The sequence below is a fragment of the Saccoglossus kowalevskii genome, chromosome 16 (assembly GCF_978046115.1).
Source record: "Saccoglossus kowalevskii chromosome 16, keSacKowa6.1, whole genome shotgun sequence".
NCBI lineage: Eukaryota > Metazoa > Hemichordata > Enteropneusta > Harrimaniidae > Saccoglossus > Saccoglossus kowalevskii.
This window is the reverse complement of record NC_140656.1, coordinates 7,629,622-7,646,228: the sequence shown is the minus strand read 5'-3', so window position 1 is coordinate 7,646,228 and position 16,607 is coordinate 7,629,622. Positions and strand designations below refer to the sequence as shown.

At 34.4% G+C, this 16,607-nt stretch overlaps 1 protein-coding gene and 1 long non-coding RNA gene across 2 annotated transcripts; both read right to left on the bottom strand.

Moving 5' to 3' along the window:
- Positions 1–2: 2 nt before the first annotated feature.
- On the bottom strand, positions 3–13,050 carry LOC100367686 (uncharacterized). The gene is made up of 6 exons (XM_002737679.4): positions 12,664–13,050; positions 6,725–6,862; positions 5,749–5,845; positions 2,667–2,781; positions 2,165–2,207; positions 3–1,715 (listed from the first exon to the last, which is right to left on the bottom strand). The coding sequence occupies exons 1-6, from the start codon at positions 12,721–12,723 to the stop codon at positions 1,644–1,646; spliced, it is 525 nt and encodes a 174-aa protein (XP_002737725.1). The 5' UTR covers positions 12,724–13,050; the 3' UTR covers positions 3–1,643.
- A 2,193-nt stretch (positions 13,051–15,243) lies between these two features.
- Positions 15,244–16,390, bottom strand: LOC144357701 (uncharacterized). Its single transcript, XR_013421690.2, has 3 exons — positions 16,271–16,390; positions 15,976–16,088; positions 15,244–15,450 (listed from the first exon to the last, which is right to left on the bottom strand). It is a non-coding gene; the product is annotated as an uncharacterized LOC144357701 (long non-coding RNA).
- Positions 16,391–16,607: the final 217 nt, after the last annotated feature.

Below are 16,607 nucleotides of genomic sequence, written 5' to 3'. Positions count from 1 at the left end.
GGTTGTTGTTGTTGTTGTTTTATTGACATTGGTGTGTAAATAACATTGCAAATACAAACAATTTCACCAATTACAAGCTAGAACACCTAGATTAACAAATGAGCTGTGGGTCCATGTGCGTTGTATCTGGAACTGCACATAGCCATATTCTTGGGGCGGACATCCAAGCTTTTTCTCTGCCTGGCAACAGTCACTGGTGAAAACAAAGGCTAAAAACTCTCAGAAAACTTTACTTTGGGCTAGCTGTTGAGGTTCTCCTGAACAGTGTAACAAGACTACCCCCTATGTGTAACATAGAAAAATATGGTGGCTCAGGATTGTAGGCAGTCAGGGTGGGTGTTAAATGGTTTATGACATTTGCAGTTAAATTAAAGCAAAAAAAGTGTCTGAAAAGACAAACTGTCGATTTTAAAGCGTACTTCTGAAAAATGTTTGGGGGGGAAAAAAATACAATGGGTGATTGCATGTTATTAGTTTCCTCCAATGCTGGAAGTTGTAAGATGTCTCCTTGAATAAATCATTTATTTCCAATCATGTATTTAAAATTGGACAACAGTTTAACAGTACTTTTATTTGAAAGTGTGATACATTCATTTAACATAAATGTAGCTGGTGAGCTAGCAAACCTGTATCATAGCAAATATACAAAAATAAATAATAAAAAACAAAACAAAAAACAGATAAAGTATCAAAGATGCAAGTTTCTGGTTTTGCTGCTCACTGGGCTGCCAAACAATTCTATGAATATTGTGTATTACTGCTTACACATGTGTTGTAAGCACCCTGCATCGACTGCTCATTCATCTGAGAAGAGCTGATATTTATTCCTAAAAATAATTTAAATAATTATTGTACAATAGAATGAACTTGCATATGAATGAGTTGCAAGTCACAAAAAACAAATTTAAATAAAAAGGCAGAGAAAACATGATTCAAATGCTTAAGTAATAATTGATGGCATGATTAGCTGCTACGGATAACAAACCATGGAATGCAGACTTTAGTAATTCAAAATAATGTTACTCGGTAAATATCAATCACTGATCTTTGAGTACTTGAGAGAAGTTAGGCAGTGAGGCACACTGATCAACTTTCCTATACACTGGATTTAACAGATATATGGAAGTACCAAGGTTAGTGACATTGATATCAAATCTTTATACTAGAATGGCAGCTGTACAATACATGAGGCATTGTAAAAATAACAAATTTTGATAGAGGATGAAATAAAATCAGAATCCGCGCATATGATTATTGTTAATTGGGTAAAATTATTGACGATATATATGTGAAGAATGAATGTTTTGTTTTTTCCAAATATATTTTTCAGTCATTGGTTTCAGATTTTTTTATTCTAATGGCTATCACTGGTTTAAACATGTACTAAAACTACAAATATCAACACGTGTTGACATATGATACAAATATAGGATGACCAACACTATCGGCCATTTTGGATCTGACATGGTCACATGACAAAATTACTAGAATATGATTGGTTGTAATAATTACTACTATATAGCCTCCTTAGCTTGACACTTCGGGTAAATACATTCACAAACAGATATAACAAAGAAAGCATACATGTATATTTACACTACAGAAAAAGCAAAAATTTAAATAAAAATAACATGAATTGAATGCTATGAGAACAGAAGTTGTGTAAGCAAGGCTTTACAGAAGTCTGGTAGATCGTTTGGCCCTCTTGAGGTGATCTGTGAAAATAAGGAAACAGAGGGGCTCTTAGACCACAACCACAACAAAATAATTAGACATAAACCTATTTCTTACCGCTGTTACTTGCTTGTTACTGTTCTGATTTGACAATGTTTGTAATAGTGAACAAATCTTTTCGAAAACCGTACAAAAAAAAAAATACATTAAAATAATGTTTTATATAGAGAACCACATCCTTCAAAAAAATTCTGGCTTTGAAATCGTCAGCGATTATAAACCAGAAACTTCTCATATACTTCTCATCATAAACAGATTTAATTTTATGAAAATTTGGCTTGAAAAATCGCAAAATTTCACAAAATGAGGTGCTCTCACAAAATTATCAAACCATAAGAGTTACTTATGGTGAGAACATCACAGACAATGGTTTCACATAATACAATGGTAGGATCACCTTGAATGGTGATAAACAACAATGTACACTTACCAAGTTACCGTCCACTACGACCGCAGCATCTTGATATTCAGCTCTGAAATAAAAACACAATTCCATCAACGAGTTTTTCCCAATTAGATAGATGGGCATCTATTACAGTGAAAATCAATAAGCCGGGGAAAATAAATTTTTATATATCAAAAACACCAATCTAGAAATGATATTGCAATATCAAAAGTTCTTATTAAAATTAATTAACACAATTCAATCAGCAATCATATTGAATAAGAGGATGGTCACTGTTGCTACGTCACATGAAGGCTTGTATACACATTAGGGGCATACAGCCAATCATTAAATAGTTGAATTTAAATGAAGATTGATGATTTGTATTTACAAATATGTTTATAAAACTAAGGTACAGCTTTCTGCTCTTCACACGTCAGCTGATTTTTCAAATAAAAGCTGCTAAATTAATGTTTAACACACCATGTGCTGATGATGCTATTTTTTCCCTATTCATTACCAATACTGGTAAACACCAACAACTTACCCAGCATTTGTTACATCATCTTTTATGGAATGCCAACATGTTGCCTGGCGACCACGTAATACATTAGCTGATATCAGTAACCATGGTCCATGACACATAGCTGCCACAGGCTTTTCTGAAGAACGAGAAGTATTGAATATTGTTATTTAAACCAAACTTGAATAGTCAGTGATATTTATTCATCTGATTGCAGATACCCACTCATAGTATCATTTTCTGTCAGCTTGGAGCTGATTTACAGACTCTGAAATTAGAGACAGCACAACACAAGTATTCACATGTGTTGAGATGAATAAGTCAGTTGTCCCACGGAAACTCCACTCATTGGGACAAGAACAACTGGATCTTTAAAGTTATATTTTCTCTTATTATAAATTGAAAGCCTTTGAAAATGTGTTAATTTGCTACATCAACCAATTAAAACAAGCATGGCGTTCGCAAGGAATCAAGTTTTCTTTCTTGCGAAAAATGATGCTCAGAGCCTAAGTCATTTTAAGTCTTGAGACTAAAAATCCCATGATGCAATGGTGTTTAGTACACTGCTTGGAGTGAGTGCGCAGTCAGACGAACCTATGGAGAACTACATTTTGCTGTCGGCCATTTCATTGTGCACATCTTGCATCAAACATAAGAACATATGTAGTACACGGAATGAACAGCTTTGCGTCCCCCTCCAAAAGGACGCTTACATGAGGTTGAATAAGGCACAAGTCGTTCAAACACCGCAATGGTGATAACCCATGAATAACACATGGACAACAGCAGACAGACAGTCAATTTATAAATATCACATACTGTATAGATAAAACCCTGGCAATGTTAAAAATTGTCAAAATACTGGTAGCTCTAATTGGTTAATAAACTGTCACCATATGTCTTGATATGACAAATATTATTTGTATGTCCATGCAAGATGTTTTACAGAGACATACCCTCTAAAATTTCTAAAGGTAAAATTTTTGGTACACTGTCAATCTGTTTTTTTGAGAAAAACTTTAAAATAATATGCATAAAATTCATTTCCACTTCCTCGATAAAACCTGCTAAAATTATATTATATTTTTTTTAATACTTCTGCACATCAAAAAGTACCTTGTAAGACACTACATATCTTCTGTTTACCATATGTCACTGGGCAAAATTTTGAGATAGAGATATATCTGTTCCATGGTAAATAATGGTAAAATACCCTAAAACAGCCAAGAAACATGCTATTTTCACTCCATTTTGTACATTAATTTTCTCTGATCCAAGTATGATGACCCCATATTATTATTCCATCTTCTTTATCCTCATGGCATGAAATATCAAACATGTAAAAATGAAGAAAATTACAATATTTTTTCTTCTTTGCAGCATTCTAATTTCACTGGTAATAAGAAAGCATTCAAATATTCATTACAGATAGATGTATTCTATCATGTCATTGTCACATGTAAAATAACACTTCATATGTCAAAGGTTCCAATAATATGTAGATGACAACACACCTTTAGGAGTATCAATCTCATATGTACATTATTATAATCAATTACACACTCACTCTAGTCATTACACTGTTATAATTAACACAATATTCTGATATGGTTCACTGATTTGGAATCATTATCCTAAAAGATAATTCATATTCATGATATTCAAATTACCCAAACTAATCATGTTCACGTTTCATCAATTTAAAAAAAAAATCAGATTCACAAACATTTCCTATTACTAGTATACTGTAAAATGACTTAAATTTTCACTGGGTTTAAATTTCGCTGATTTTCCATTTTTACGCATATTCAGTAGGTTTTAAAATTAATGTTTTTTCCAGTCAGCGAAATAAGCAAAATTAATATCCAGTGAATAATTAACCTCTTTACAGTATATAAAGCTAGCTGAAAATGAGACTAGGATGATAAGAGTTTTTTTTATAAACATGTTTGCGCCAGACGACAGTTCCAGACAATTAATGTCATTGTTGTCGCTCCTGACATTTTTTTGGTAATGTGAAAATTGCAATTGTGAGTGCTGACGTATACTGTATTTATCCGGGTAAGAGCCCATGTCAGGGCAAACGCCCATCCCCCAATTTTGATACAATAGAGAAATTGAGGTCATATCCGGGCAATATGCCCAGGGGGTCTTTTTCTACACTTGTAATAAAAACAAGCCATGCATGGCACAGTCCCCGTTAGTTATTAAATTTAAGATATATAGTTTTGTTTATAGTAATATAGCTGGAATATAACCATGTCAGGAATATGATTTTTTAACATTAAAATGAATCACATTTGTATCTGATCGTCAAACAAGTACTTGTCCATATTGAGAGATATTGCTCTGGAACAGCATTCAAAATCAGCCATTTTGAATACATGTATATATATAACATGATGTATGATGAATATACAAAAATTTGAATATAATCAGTCAAAGCATTTAAGAGATTTGGCTCTCGAAGCCCAATCATTAAAACAAATGGCTGCCAGTCAGCCATTTTGAATCCAATCTGAAAAAAAAAAATTAATTGACTGCCTGAACGGGGACTAAAAACTATTTTTTGTTCGTTGTATTAACAGATGACTTCCTTGAAGTCTGTTGTGATTCTGATAAAAATTCTTGAAAAAAAATTTTCAATTGTGTAAAACAAAGGGGGAATGCAAAATAGCTGTGGCAACAAAATAGGTAATTTCACGTTCTGCATTCAGGGCCACGCGTTCATTGCTGTTTACATAATTTACAATTATTTTTCAAGATTTTTTATCTGATCAGTCAGCAAGTCTACAAATATGTACATTAAAGCAGAAACTGTAGTTCTTATTCTGAAATATGCTGTGACCCTGAAAAGGACGTTGAAAGTGTCTGGTGGAATAAAGGGAACGTAGAACATGTACATTTTTTTGGAATGTGGCAGCCTAGATAAGAACAGGCAGTCTAGGTGGTGTGACATTTTTTAACCCACAGTCACTTTATTTGATAGTGAGCAGGGGGTTTTCTAGAAAAAAACTGCGAGAGGGAGCACTGCAATTCAGCGGCGCCACCAAGTGGGGGAGATAGGGTTTTGTGAAAGGGGATAAAAGTTTCTAAAAATATTTACCTGCTTCAAACATACACCTGACCAAATCGACAAATCGTTTATCTCTTCTCCAATAATCCGGCGCCCAGCCTCCTGGAATGATTAATGCATCCAAATCCTGCATACAAAAAACAATCAATATACTTCAGGCCAAAAAAACAAAGAATTTTGATTTTCACAAATAATCAATTTGTTGATCATGAATAGACATTATGCTAATGAAGGTGCATAGTATTAGCTTAACCAGGTAATATATTTATTTCCAAATACATAATTGGTTTCAGACAAAGTATGTTTTTGGTAAAGCTAGTTAAATTTACAAGTTAATACATGTACAATGTACATACATCATTCTGAGAGCCTATTATCCTTTTCACCACCATTTCCCTCTTTTCATCACAAATCCACAAAATAGTTCCGTTTATACATGTAGTCTGCATTTGTTTTCATAAGATTGGAACAAAATAGCCAAATTTTGGGGGTAAAAACCAAAAATTGACTTAAAATTTGTCAGTTGGCTCCAAAATGAGGGTTCATTTCCAGAAATAGTGCAGATAAATTTGGGTGAGAAAGTCTGGTGGTGAAAAGGTTATACGCATGCACGGCAACGTACTAAATCTTTTGAGCATGGATTCTTCCCGTAAATGAAAGTTTTCAAAAGTGAAAAACAAGTGACAACTCAATTTCTACTATCGTAATCAGATAAAATTAAGGGCTGTGTCTATAGTGTCAAATCACACATGTTGAAATACATTCCGTTCATGAACTGTTATCGTGTCTTTTTGCCAATTATTTGCCGCAATTCAATAACACCTTGGAAGACGTACTCATTTGTGTTAATTACTGCATCAAATAAACAAGTGCGCAAGTAACTAAAATGGCCTTCAATCCATTCATCCCTAAATGATGAAATATATGCATGTTTTAATTTAATCACATTGTTGATAAATTCTGACAACTAACTACTGTAACATCATAATACAAGGTAGACACTTACAGCTGGAGACACTGTCTCTATATCCACATCTGCTTTACATGGATAACCATTCTTAGATTTGTATATTTTGTCTTTTTCAGGTCCAATCGTTATCGTTTCCATACCTTCTTCTCGAAATCTCAACAATGGATACCATAACTGGGAATAACACAATAGTAATCTTTAATTATTTGAAAATTTGGGAGACAAGGAGCACTGCTGAGCTTGTTGACCTTAAAGTGTTGAAGTAACTTTAGAAGAAAAACCTGTCAGAGTTTTCTCTTTTACCACTGCACCTCTGGACAGTGTTCATTACTTCCTGCTCAACGAACCCAGTCCCCTCAACCGCCAATAAAATTGAGATGTACCTAACACAAATCATACAAAGTGAAATTGCAAAGACATAAATCACAAAGCAGTGACAACTTGGCAAAAATGCTTATTGTATCTCAGCAAAGAAAGTTTGATAGTCAATACAAATCACAAGCTATGTAAACAATGTATTTTACAAGCGTAGTGTATGTCACATGAGACCCACATCAATACTAAACATTTTTACCAGCCATGGTAGTTTCAGACAAATCTATAAAATAATGAATTATCATATGAAACAATAAAATTGGCCTGACAGGTTCACTTTAGGGTCAGAGCTAAGTTAATAATTAAAAATTTTAACTGCAGGTGTTAACTTTCAGAAAAACCTCTCTTGAACCTTGTAACAGTCATTAAGGTAGATGTGGATATAAACTCTTGCAACTGGTCAGACACAGAGTGCTAACAGCTCTCGTAGCTCTTGATTTAAGTGAAGGTGGATAGAACACGCTGCTTTTGTGCCAAGTCCTGCCAGTGACAGTTACATTTATATGGTGGATAAAAATAAGAATCTACTACAGTTGAGAATTTAATTATATTGCAAAAATTATTAAAACATATTTATGACCCATTTATTATAAACATGAATATTTTAACACATCTACCTGTGCTTTGCAATTATTTTACACAACAGCAATAACAAGAAATTCACTTTGAGTGAATTTATATTATTTAAATAGGGTAAAGATATTTATACCTAAGAATTTAATACTGATATATGAAATGCACTTATGCATATTAAAAAATATTAAAAACGATTAAAATAATACACAGTCAATATAATTTCAACAATTTAATCAAAAGCATCAGCCACATGACAGTAACAAATCAAAATGATTGAATGTGTATTTTATTAGATATTTACTTCAAGCATGGTTCCTCATTGCCATTATGCATTCAGAATCCAATGCCAATGTCATGGTAGAATTATTATGTTAACTGAAATAAAAAGATTATTTCCAAACCCAATTCCATGAAAGAAACTGTTGAATTTAACTCTGAATTTAAATTAGTCAATTAAAATGGGATTCATTTTAATAAATCACACCAATTTGAATCAATTTAATGAATATAAAAATTGAAGGTTTGTTTATCATAACTATGTTTATATCCTTTTTATTTTTTTAATGCAGTTCCTCACCCGACCCCAAAAATTCATAGCAGTTTGGGCAAAAAAATCCATGCTTTTGGCCTCAACGTTTTTTTTGCTTAGAAACAAAAAGGGTGATAAATAAGACTTTTAAAAGATGCAGGTCTTTTGGATTGAACAGTTTCTTTTATTCCAAGTTCATTGTATGTCTATAGCAACATCGTTTTCAGGTAAATACAGAAAATGTTAACAACTCTTTATCGACTTCTGTGTAAGCAGTCTTCAACTCCTCAAAAATTGATAAAGGTATACTGCAAAAGCAGTCTTCTTGTTCCATGCATCTTTGAATGTAGCAATTTTCACACCAACTGTACAAAATAACCCACACTCACAACGCCACAACATGGGGCATTTTAAGGGTAGAGATGCAGTTTATTTGGCTTGCTTTTTAATTGAGTAATTAGACAATGAAGATAGTATTATATATTCAACATGTTATATATTTTCTGAAAGCTTATTATACAAACTTTGTAAAACTTGTCTTTATTTCAAATATTCAGAATGCGTTTTTGATTTTGGGTCAAAAATATGCTTTTTTGGGCAAAAGTTGTTTAAAAAAAATTAGCTTAAAAACTTCAAGTCCGTTTGTGGGTAAAATTACATCACTGGATACCTTGGTATACTACTAATTCAAATGCGTCCACTCATCTCTCTAACGGCTACCAAAATCGCACAGCATGACCTCAAAGTTCACTATTTTCTATTTTTGCATAATTTATATATCTATATTAATTGCGGACTTGTTATTTTTGTTCCACTCGCCGTAATAAACTGTCCGGACGCATTTTGAAGGGGGAACACCTTGTCAATAATGTGTGAAAATTTCGAGGCAAATGGCCAAAGCGTCTATCAGCTATTTTAATTTAAAACCCAAGAATTCACCAAAAATAGAAGACGAGAAAAAGGCTAATTTGCATATTTGCGTGTTCAACCGGGAATTACTGCTTTGTCATACTTCGTCAGACTTTCTAGACTATTGAAATTGAAAGTTAACGTATAGAAATAGACATTTGATGCAAAATCGTTGAATCAGAACAACTGCTCTTGAATATATAAATCAGAAACACGTCATTCGTACCAGTGTTTTGATGGGGTCGATAAAAACACGTGGCAATGCCCGGTAAATATGACGTCATTTCATGAATTATTAAACAGGGGGCGGTCCTAAGAAGGTGACCTTTTATCACGACCAAAACATCATGGCTTCTCTTCCATGTATTTTCAATAAAAAATCTACGAGTATTTCAGAGCCTATGGTTTACCGTGAAGAGTACAAAGTGAGATATTAAATTATTTATCCTCAATGATTTTTATGTAGTATTGAGAACCAACTCCAGGAAGCGAACGCACAGTAATGAATAATCGCGTAATCCTAGAATTGAAACGCGAGGCACAGAAGTTTTGTTCAGCGTTTCCAATCGATTTTTCTCACTGCAACATATTTGTTAAAAGAAATATTTGAATTCTGTTCGTTTTTAAGGAGGCAATTTTTTATTGTTTTTATTTTTTTCGATTTTGGTACGCCCTATTCAGGGATTTTCTAAGACAGTCTCGGACAATCAGCGCACGGATACACGTACAAAACATGCTGTTATACTACAGGCAACGGTCGCCTGCAAGAAGAGAGCTCCAGCACATACCGTAAAAATTCTAAAATTTCAACGCGTTTTTAAATAATTGGTTTTGGAAATCTGACATGTTTTTGAGTGCATTTTCGAGCGGTCGAATTTTTCTGAATAGAAATCAGCAAATGAAAAAATCGGGATGCTAGATAGTGTGTTTCGTTAGTTTTGAAAAAATGGATTGTCCGTCGTCAAATTGACGTAAACTTCCCCATTTTTCACGGTAAAAGCAAAGGTCGTGTCCGAGTTGTAGACTAAAAATATCAAAATCAAAACAAAGTCATCAATCAGTAAGTATTATGACAAGGAAAACAAAACATCAGACATGGAGAAGGGCCAGCACAAAACTAATACATGTAGGTCAAAAGAGTTGTTATGTATCAAGTTACCTCTCTCTGTGATTTATTTTTCATGGAAATTATTTGCTTGTTTTCAATTAATTGTAGGGTACCTCTGCAATTTATTTTAGCATTGTCAGTTGTTTCATTTCACGGAGTTCATCCGGTTACGAACGAAGCTGTCTCGCACCACCTAGCAAAACTTGCGAATGATCGAAGTACAAAAGATACGTAAAAGTGTGTATCTCCCGACCCAGTGCTATATATCCGGTTAGAATCAAAGCTCACATGTCCCTTATTTGAGGGACCAGATTCTGCCGTAAATTCGGGATGGGATTTAGAAAAAAATAAAACGGGCCTTTTAAGGTGTATTTTGGCATCATTTTCGGACATTTCAATCATTCCTGACGCCTAAAATAGAGTCTAAGTTTTACCGTAGTCATTGACGCCTATTCAAGAGTATGATGTTTATTGTGACTAGCGTGAATGGGTAAGCTTCGTTTCGACAATGTACTGTTATCACGGTAAACAATGTTAAATTATTCTTCACATGCTCAGTTTATTTTTTGAGAACAATTATTTAAAAATAAAATCTCCCAGTCAATCAGAAACTCTGATTCACGCCTCCAAGGAAAGTCATGTTTGGACGCTCTCATCGATTTTGATTTTCGTTCGACGGTCTGATGCCTTCAGTGTAGATTTTGCCTCTTCCGACATAGAAATCTTCTGAATCTTCTTTCTACCTCTCTTTCTTTTCACGCCACGCATAATGTAATGATAAAAATTAGGAAAAAACGCCGAGAAAATATAATGTTTGGTTTGCTAGCGAGCGAGAACTGATTTGAGAATAATTGCACATGCGCGTGATTGAATGAACTATGACCCGTACAATCGCGATTTGCATATTGTCAATCAAAGGTCCTGTTATTTGCTTACTCATGCAAATTAGGCAATTGGACATAAACATTGCCATGTGTGAGTGTTTTTTTATTTTTAATCAGAAAATAACCAGCAATTTTAACAGTGTTCCAATAAGAATTCATTGATCAAATTTTCACAGAAAAAAACTATTTTTGATTGAAATTCACAAATAAACTGCATCTCTACCTTAAGGGTAGAAAGAATAGATGAAAATAAGATAAGAACATTAGCTTAATCACTCATGGTATCGATTTTTTGCTGATCTATAATTCAGTGCGTATTTTGATGAACTGGTAATGCACCTGCACTTGGTTTTCAATCAGTGTTTGAAATAAGAGTGATAGGGTGGAAGGCAACGTCAGACACATACCGTAGCTTTAATTCGCTGCTCTATATTGTCACTGGCAACTGATTTCTAGCCTTCTTTTTACTTATAAGATGTTTTTTTGGTCTCATTGTGTGCTGTAAATACGTTATTTTAGCTGGAATTAATTTTTGCTAAAAAGATTTTTGGGTGTTTTGTCTGCAATTTATTTTCACTGATTTTTGACGAGTTGAATGTGAAATATAGGAAAAAAAAGGTATATTCGCTGGATTTTATTTTCACTGAGTCAGCACTTCAGTGAAAATTAATTACAAGCGAAAATAAAGTATTTAGAGTATATATTATTCAGACACTGACAGAATCGCAGAAATTGGTGCTGAACATCAAAAGGGTCCACCCCTACCCTGGGTGAGTGTGCCACAGACTCAATGGGAAGGCCAATTCCACTGGCCAAGATTCATTCACTAACAAATGCGACTTGGGGGAACCTTGGTTAAGGTCCGCAGGTGCTTGTGTTTGGCCGAGCCTGGTTGACGCCAGGATAGCGCATTAAAATTGACATTTGACAGAGATATGGCCACATAGCCCTGTCATGTAGTCCCAAACATGAATATGACTTCTGTGGCAAAATGCACTATGTGTCAGCACTAGCACTAGCAATTTGCACTTAAAAAAATAAGTCAGGAGAGACAACAGTGACACTCAATGTCCAGAACTGTCGCCTGGCACAAAAACATTTAAAAAAAAAAATAAAAAAAAAAAAAACTCTATATTTGATTGGCGATGAGAATGCAAAACCAATGATAAAAGACTACATACAAAGTGTAATTATAAACATTTTCGCCGAAATCATTGATCGCGGAAACGGCCATTGTGAAGTGCTTCTTTAATTAAAAAAAATTACGAATGTCGTCAGGGCGGAAAATTTTCTTGTCGAATTTACGATGATTTTCTTGTCTTACATATCCATACACTATCGTTATCTACAGTTATATATTAATCTATACTCGCATTGTTTTAAAACCCAACCTGATATACTAGTAACATCAAACGTGGAAATTTCCATACATCAGCGCCGCACAATAACACACAGTCACAGAACAATGTGTAGCCATGATGTTTTGAACGGATGTGGCAACGTAAAGTGGCTGATTAAATTCTTTAAAACACTTACACGCAAGTTACAAAGCAGGCGGGAAATTGTAATAGTTTAAGTTTATAGAACATGTTACCTCCAAGTCTTCGTAATTGAACTCTACCAACACACCGATCTTCTTTCTGGGAGCTGCCATTTTGGTATAGACGCACGACTCGTTGTGGATTCAGGACCGCCCAGTTTTATGGAAATTTTATGAACAAGGGATGACGAGTAAATCAGCTGAGTGTGAATTAATCGATGGTCGGTTAATTCCATGGCAACAGCAAACGTTCGAGATGGCTGTACTTAATCACGGTTTACAACTACAAAAGTATGGTGAAATACCGACAATTTTCGCCAGTACACTCACCAACTTTTTACCTCAGTTGAACCTTTGGCCAGCCAGGGTGCAAGACAGTCCAAGCCAGCCGGCCTGCAGCCCGTATGCAAATGAGGTTTTAATTATTTGTTATCTTAAATTTAACGACCGTTACTTAAGAGCCTTCCCCCCCCCCCAAAAAAAAAAAAACAAAACAAAAAAGTAAAATTAAGAAAAAATAAAAGGTGGCAGAGGTACTATTGGGTAAAGCGCAAAGACCTATGGGAATTAGTATAACGTGATCGTATTGGTCTGTTGCTATGCGAGCGAAACACGTGTAAAATGTATAAAAATTATTTTAAAATCACGCCCAGTTGCATTTTATGTTTGAGAAAATTACATAAACACCTTTTTACCTATCGATTTCGTCGTTCGCCGACCTGAGTTTCAATCAATCATAGCAGGCGTAACAACAGTGATATGTGATAAATAAATATACATGTAATATATATATACTGCGTGACGTCATGTTGTCTTCAGTCTCGGTTGTGTAAACAGCAGCAAATTCAATCTATATACTAAGTATTGTATTACTTGTATTTCTATCGACAATAGTCGTTGTGGGGGGCAAGGGTTATTTTCGTTCAACGTAATTGCAATATTTTTTTGTTCGCACAACGTAAATTGAAAAAATAAATTCCGTAATTCTGTAATCACAGGCTAAACGTACAACGTAATCAATCAAATATTGTTTTCGTACACTGTAAAAATGTGTAAATTTTTCCGTACGTACAAGAATTTACATCCAAATAAAAAAAGTCGTAAAGAATAATCCAGGAAAATTACATTTTCGAAACTGTAACACGACTAGATGACACAATTCACTGCAAAATTCAATTTTCACTGTAAACTGTAACAACATCTTTTTTCCTTGTAAATTGTAAAAAGCCCTTTTTTATTTCCCGTAAAACTGTACCAGCTATCCCCCTGTAAGGCTCATACCACATTCTACGTGTACGTCATTTCTTTTGAACATTCGAAATTGAGTTGAGAAGATGGGTTGGTGGGAAATTTTTAATCCCGAAGTGGAATAAAATACTTACAATCGAGAGTTGCTTGCAGTCTGTTGCGATTCCAATGAAAATTTCTTGATTGCGTGATATGGGCCGGAAACACAGACTGTGTGTGAGATTGGAATTTGTTTTCTTTCTGTTTGTAAAACGTAACAAACCCGACAGTATTTCTGGCCTTGCCTCGACTTGGTGTCGCTTGGCTTGAATCTATCACACATTGACACGACCAATTTTGGTGCCTTGATTATGCACTGGTTTATCGTCTTACACTTATGTTAATTTATATTTGTCAACAAAAAATATTTCTCTGGGTTGCATTTAAAGTAAGAAAACGCCACTCGTGGCATCCATCGTCACTCCTCGACTGTACGTTACAGAAAGGAGTTAGACCATTCCTTTTACACAATAACCTCATCATAACGAACTCTCATTTTTTTTTATGTATGTGTCGCCTTTGAACTTAAATCGAATACATTCACGACGTGGATTAAATCGTCAATTTTGATGGTCCACACCTGATTTAAATTAATTTGGATTTGAATCATCAATATTGAAGATTTAAATCCCCCCCCCCGGTGCCGCCGCCGCTGTCCATCAGTGTTGACGTCGGGTTGTCCGTACAAGATTTAACAGAGATTTGACTTCACAGACAACGTATCCGCCTTCTCAAACAACTTCCCGTGAATACCCGAATTATTATTGAAAATTTAAATTCACGTGGGACTAATGAATATTCTTTAATGAATGAATAACAACAAATATCGCAAAGTTTTTTTTAATTGAACGTGTTTTTTATATTTTCTCATAAATCCCATATATTAACTGCATAATCCACATACTGTACAATGAGGTTCGTTCGTTTGCCAAAATAAAAACAAAATCCAAACTTTCGTGAAACTATTAACATCGTATGTTTATTAGAAGCCGTCTATTCTCATTATCTGAAGCTATTACTTAATTTACGCTACAACATTTTATTTGTAGTACACATTTTCTTGCATGTGTGTCTACACATATTGTTACTCCCCCATTAATATAGCCATATATATCCCTGGTGTTTACACAACGCCTAGTGACCCTACCCCCAAAACACACATGCCCTCCCTTCTGTAATTTCTGTTCAGTCCCTTAAGTGTTCCTTCATGTCAAGGGAAGATGGCCCGGATCTTGAAGCGAAGTTTATCCAGTTTTCCTGTTGAGGAGGGTGTTTTACTGAGTATTGTGTTTCAGATGATTTGCATTTTGAAGAGGTACGGGGAGAAACACGAAACACACATAGATGTTTTGTTATGTTTTATTTCTTTTTCATTTGTCATTGATAACATTTTTAGTATTTCTGTTTAAAGGTTAAAGGTTAAAGGTTAAGTGTTAAAGGTTAAAGGTGTTAATTATTCTGACGTGTTAACAACACTGTCTGCAAGTAACGTTGTCACTATAGACTGCCACACTTTTCAAATTCCATTACTACTCGTACGTCTTCAGATAGCGCCTAGAAAAACAAATAACAAATTTTGAGTCATAAATTATTATTGTAAAAAAATGAATATTCAATGATATAATTAATAGTTTCGTGTCAGTATGACATTTACTTTATCCAACTCGGTAATACGAATGTAACTCGTGTGGTATATGCAATACAATAATGCACACTATAGCTTGGCAAAGAATACACAATTCTTTTCCCATGACTGCAGTGTCATTAATTGACCAATAACCGTTCTAGAATTCTCGTGATTACGTAACTATATGAGATCAAAATACCAACAACTTATAATATGCGACACGTTGGCGACTAATTAAGCTACGACTACTCATAGCAACAATGTTATTAACGACAGTCGTGGTACAAATTTATTAAATTATTGCCACTTGGTGGTGATAAACCACAAACGCGAAAAAGTACGCCGTGATCATGACGTGTAACGTGGTTTATGTCATACATCTTAGAAGTGCGTCGCTGCTAGATCTATTTTCTTCGTCGTGATTAAGTTATGAAGTTTATCCAGTTACTTACAAAAGCCTGCATTAATCCGTCGACGTTGTTAACTGTGTATATGGGTATCAACCCTTTATCTACTTTCGTGCTTTTCTTGTGATTCCCTGATATCCGTTCCTTTATCATTTGACCTACATAAAACAAAACGGTATATGAAATACAACAATATCAACACGTGGTGATGAAGATGGTAGGTCATTCATTGTAAACAATAACTGAAAATATAACTTTTTGCAAAGTACATATGTACAGAGATGAATGGAGGTTTTTGAATTGACATGTTGGTGCCAGTGTCTCTGATGACGTAACTTACCTCTTGAATTCAGAAAAACCCGAAATCTTTGGAAATATGATTGAGACATGTTGACTCGTATTAAAATAGATTATAGAACGTGAGATCTGATTAAAATAGACTGTGTAAACACAATGTTGGGCACTTCTTTTATATCTTCACTATACAATCGACTGCCACGACATAACGATTTGTCTGATATTGTCTACGTCACAGCGATTATTATCGGACATTGTCCGCGTCATAATATGATATGATGTTGTCTATGTCGCTTTCTTATTGTTGTCAAACTTAATAATGAGATATGATGTCACAAATGTGTGGAAACAAGTATTCCATGGATTTCTCTGTAATTGTC

Excerpts from the sequence above, each read along its gene's own strand:
- LOC100367686 (XM_002737679.4), bottom strand. The coding sequence starts at position 12,723 with ATGGCAGCTCCCAGAAAGAAGATCGGTGTGTTGGTAGAGTTCAATTAC. Across the intron at positions 2,208-2,666 it reads GATGATGTAACAAATGCTGG|AGCTGAATATCAAGATGCTG; the intron begins GTAAGTTGTTGG and ends TTTTTATTTCAG. Across the intron at positions 1,716-2,164 it reads TCGTAGTGGACGGTAACTTG|ATCACCTCAAGAGGGCCAAA; the intron begins GTAAGTGTACAT and ends TTATTTTCACAG.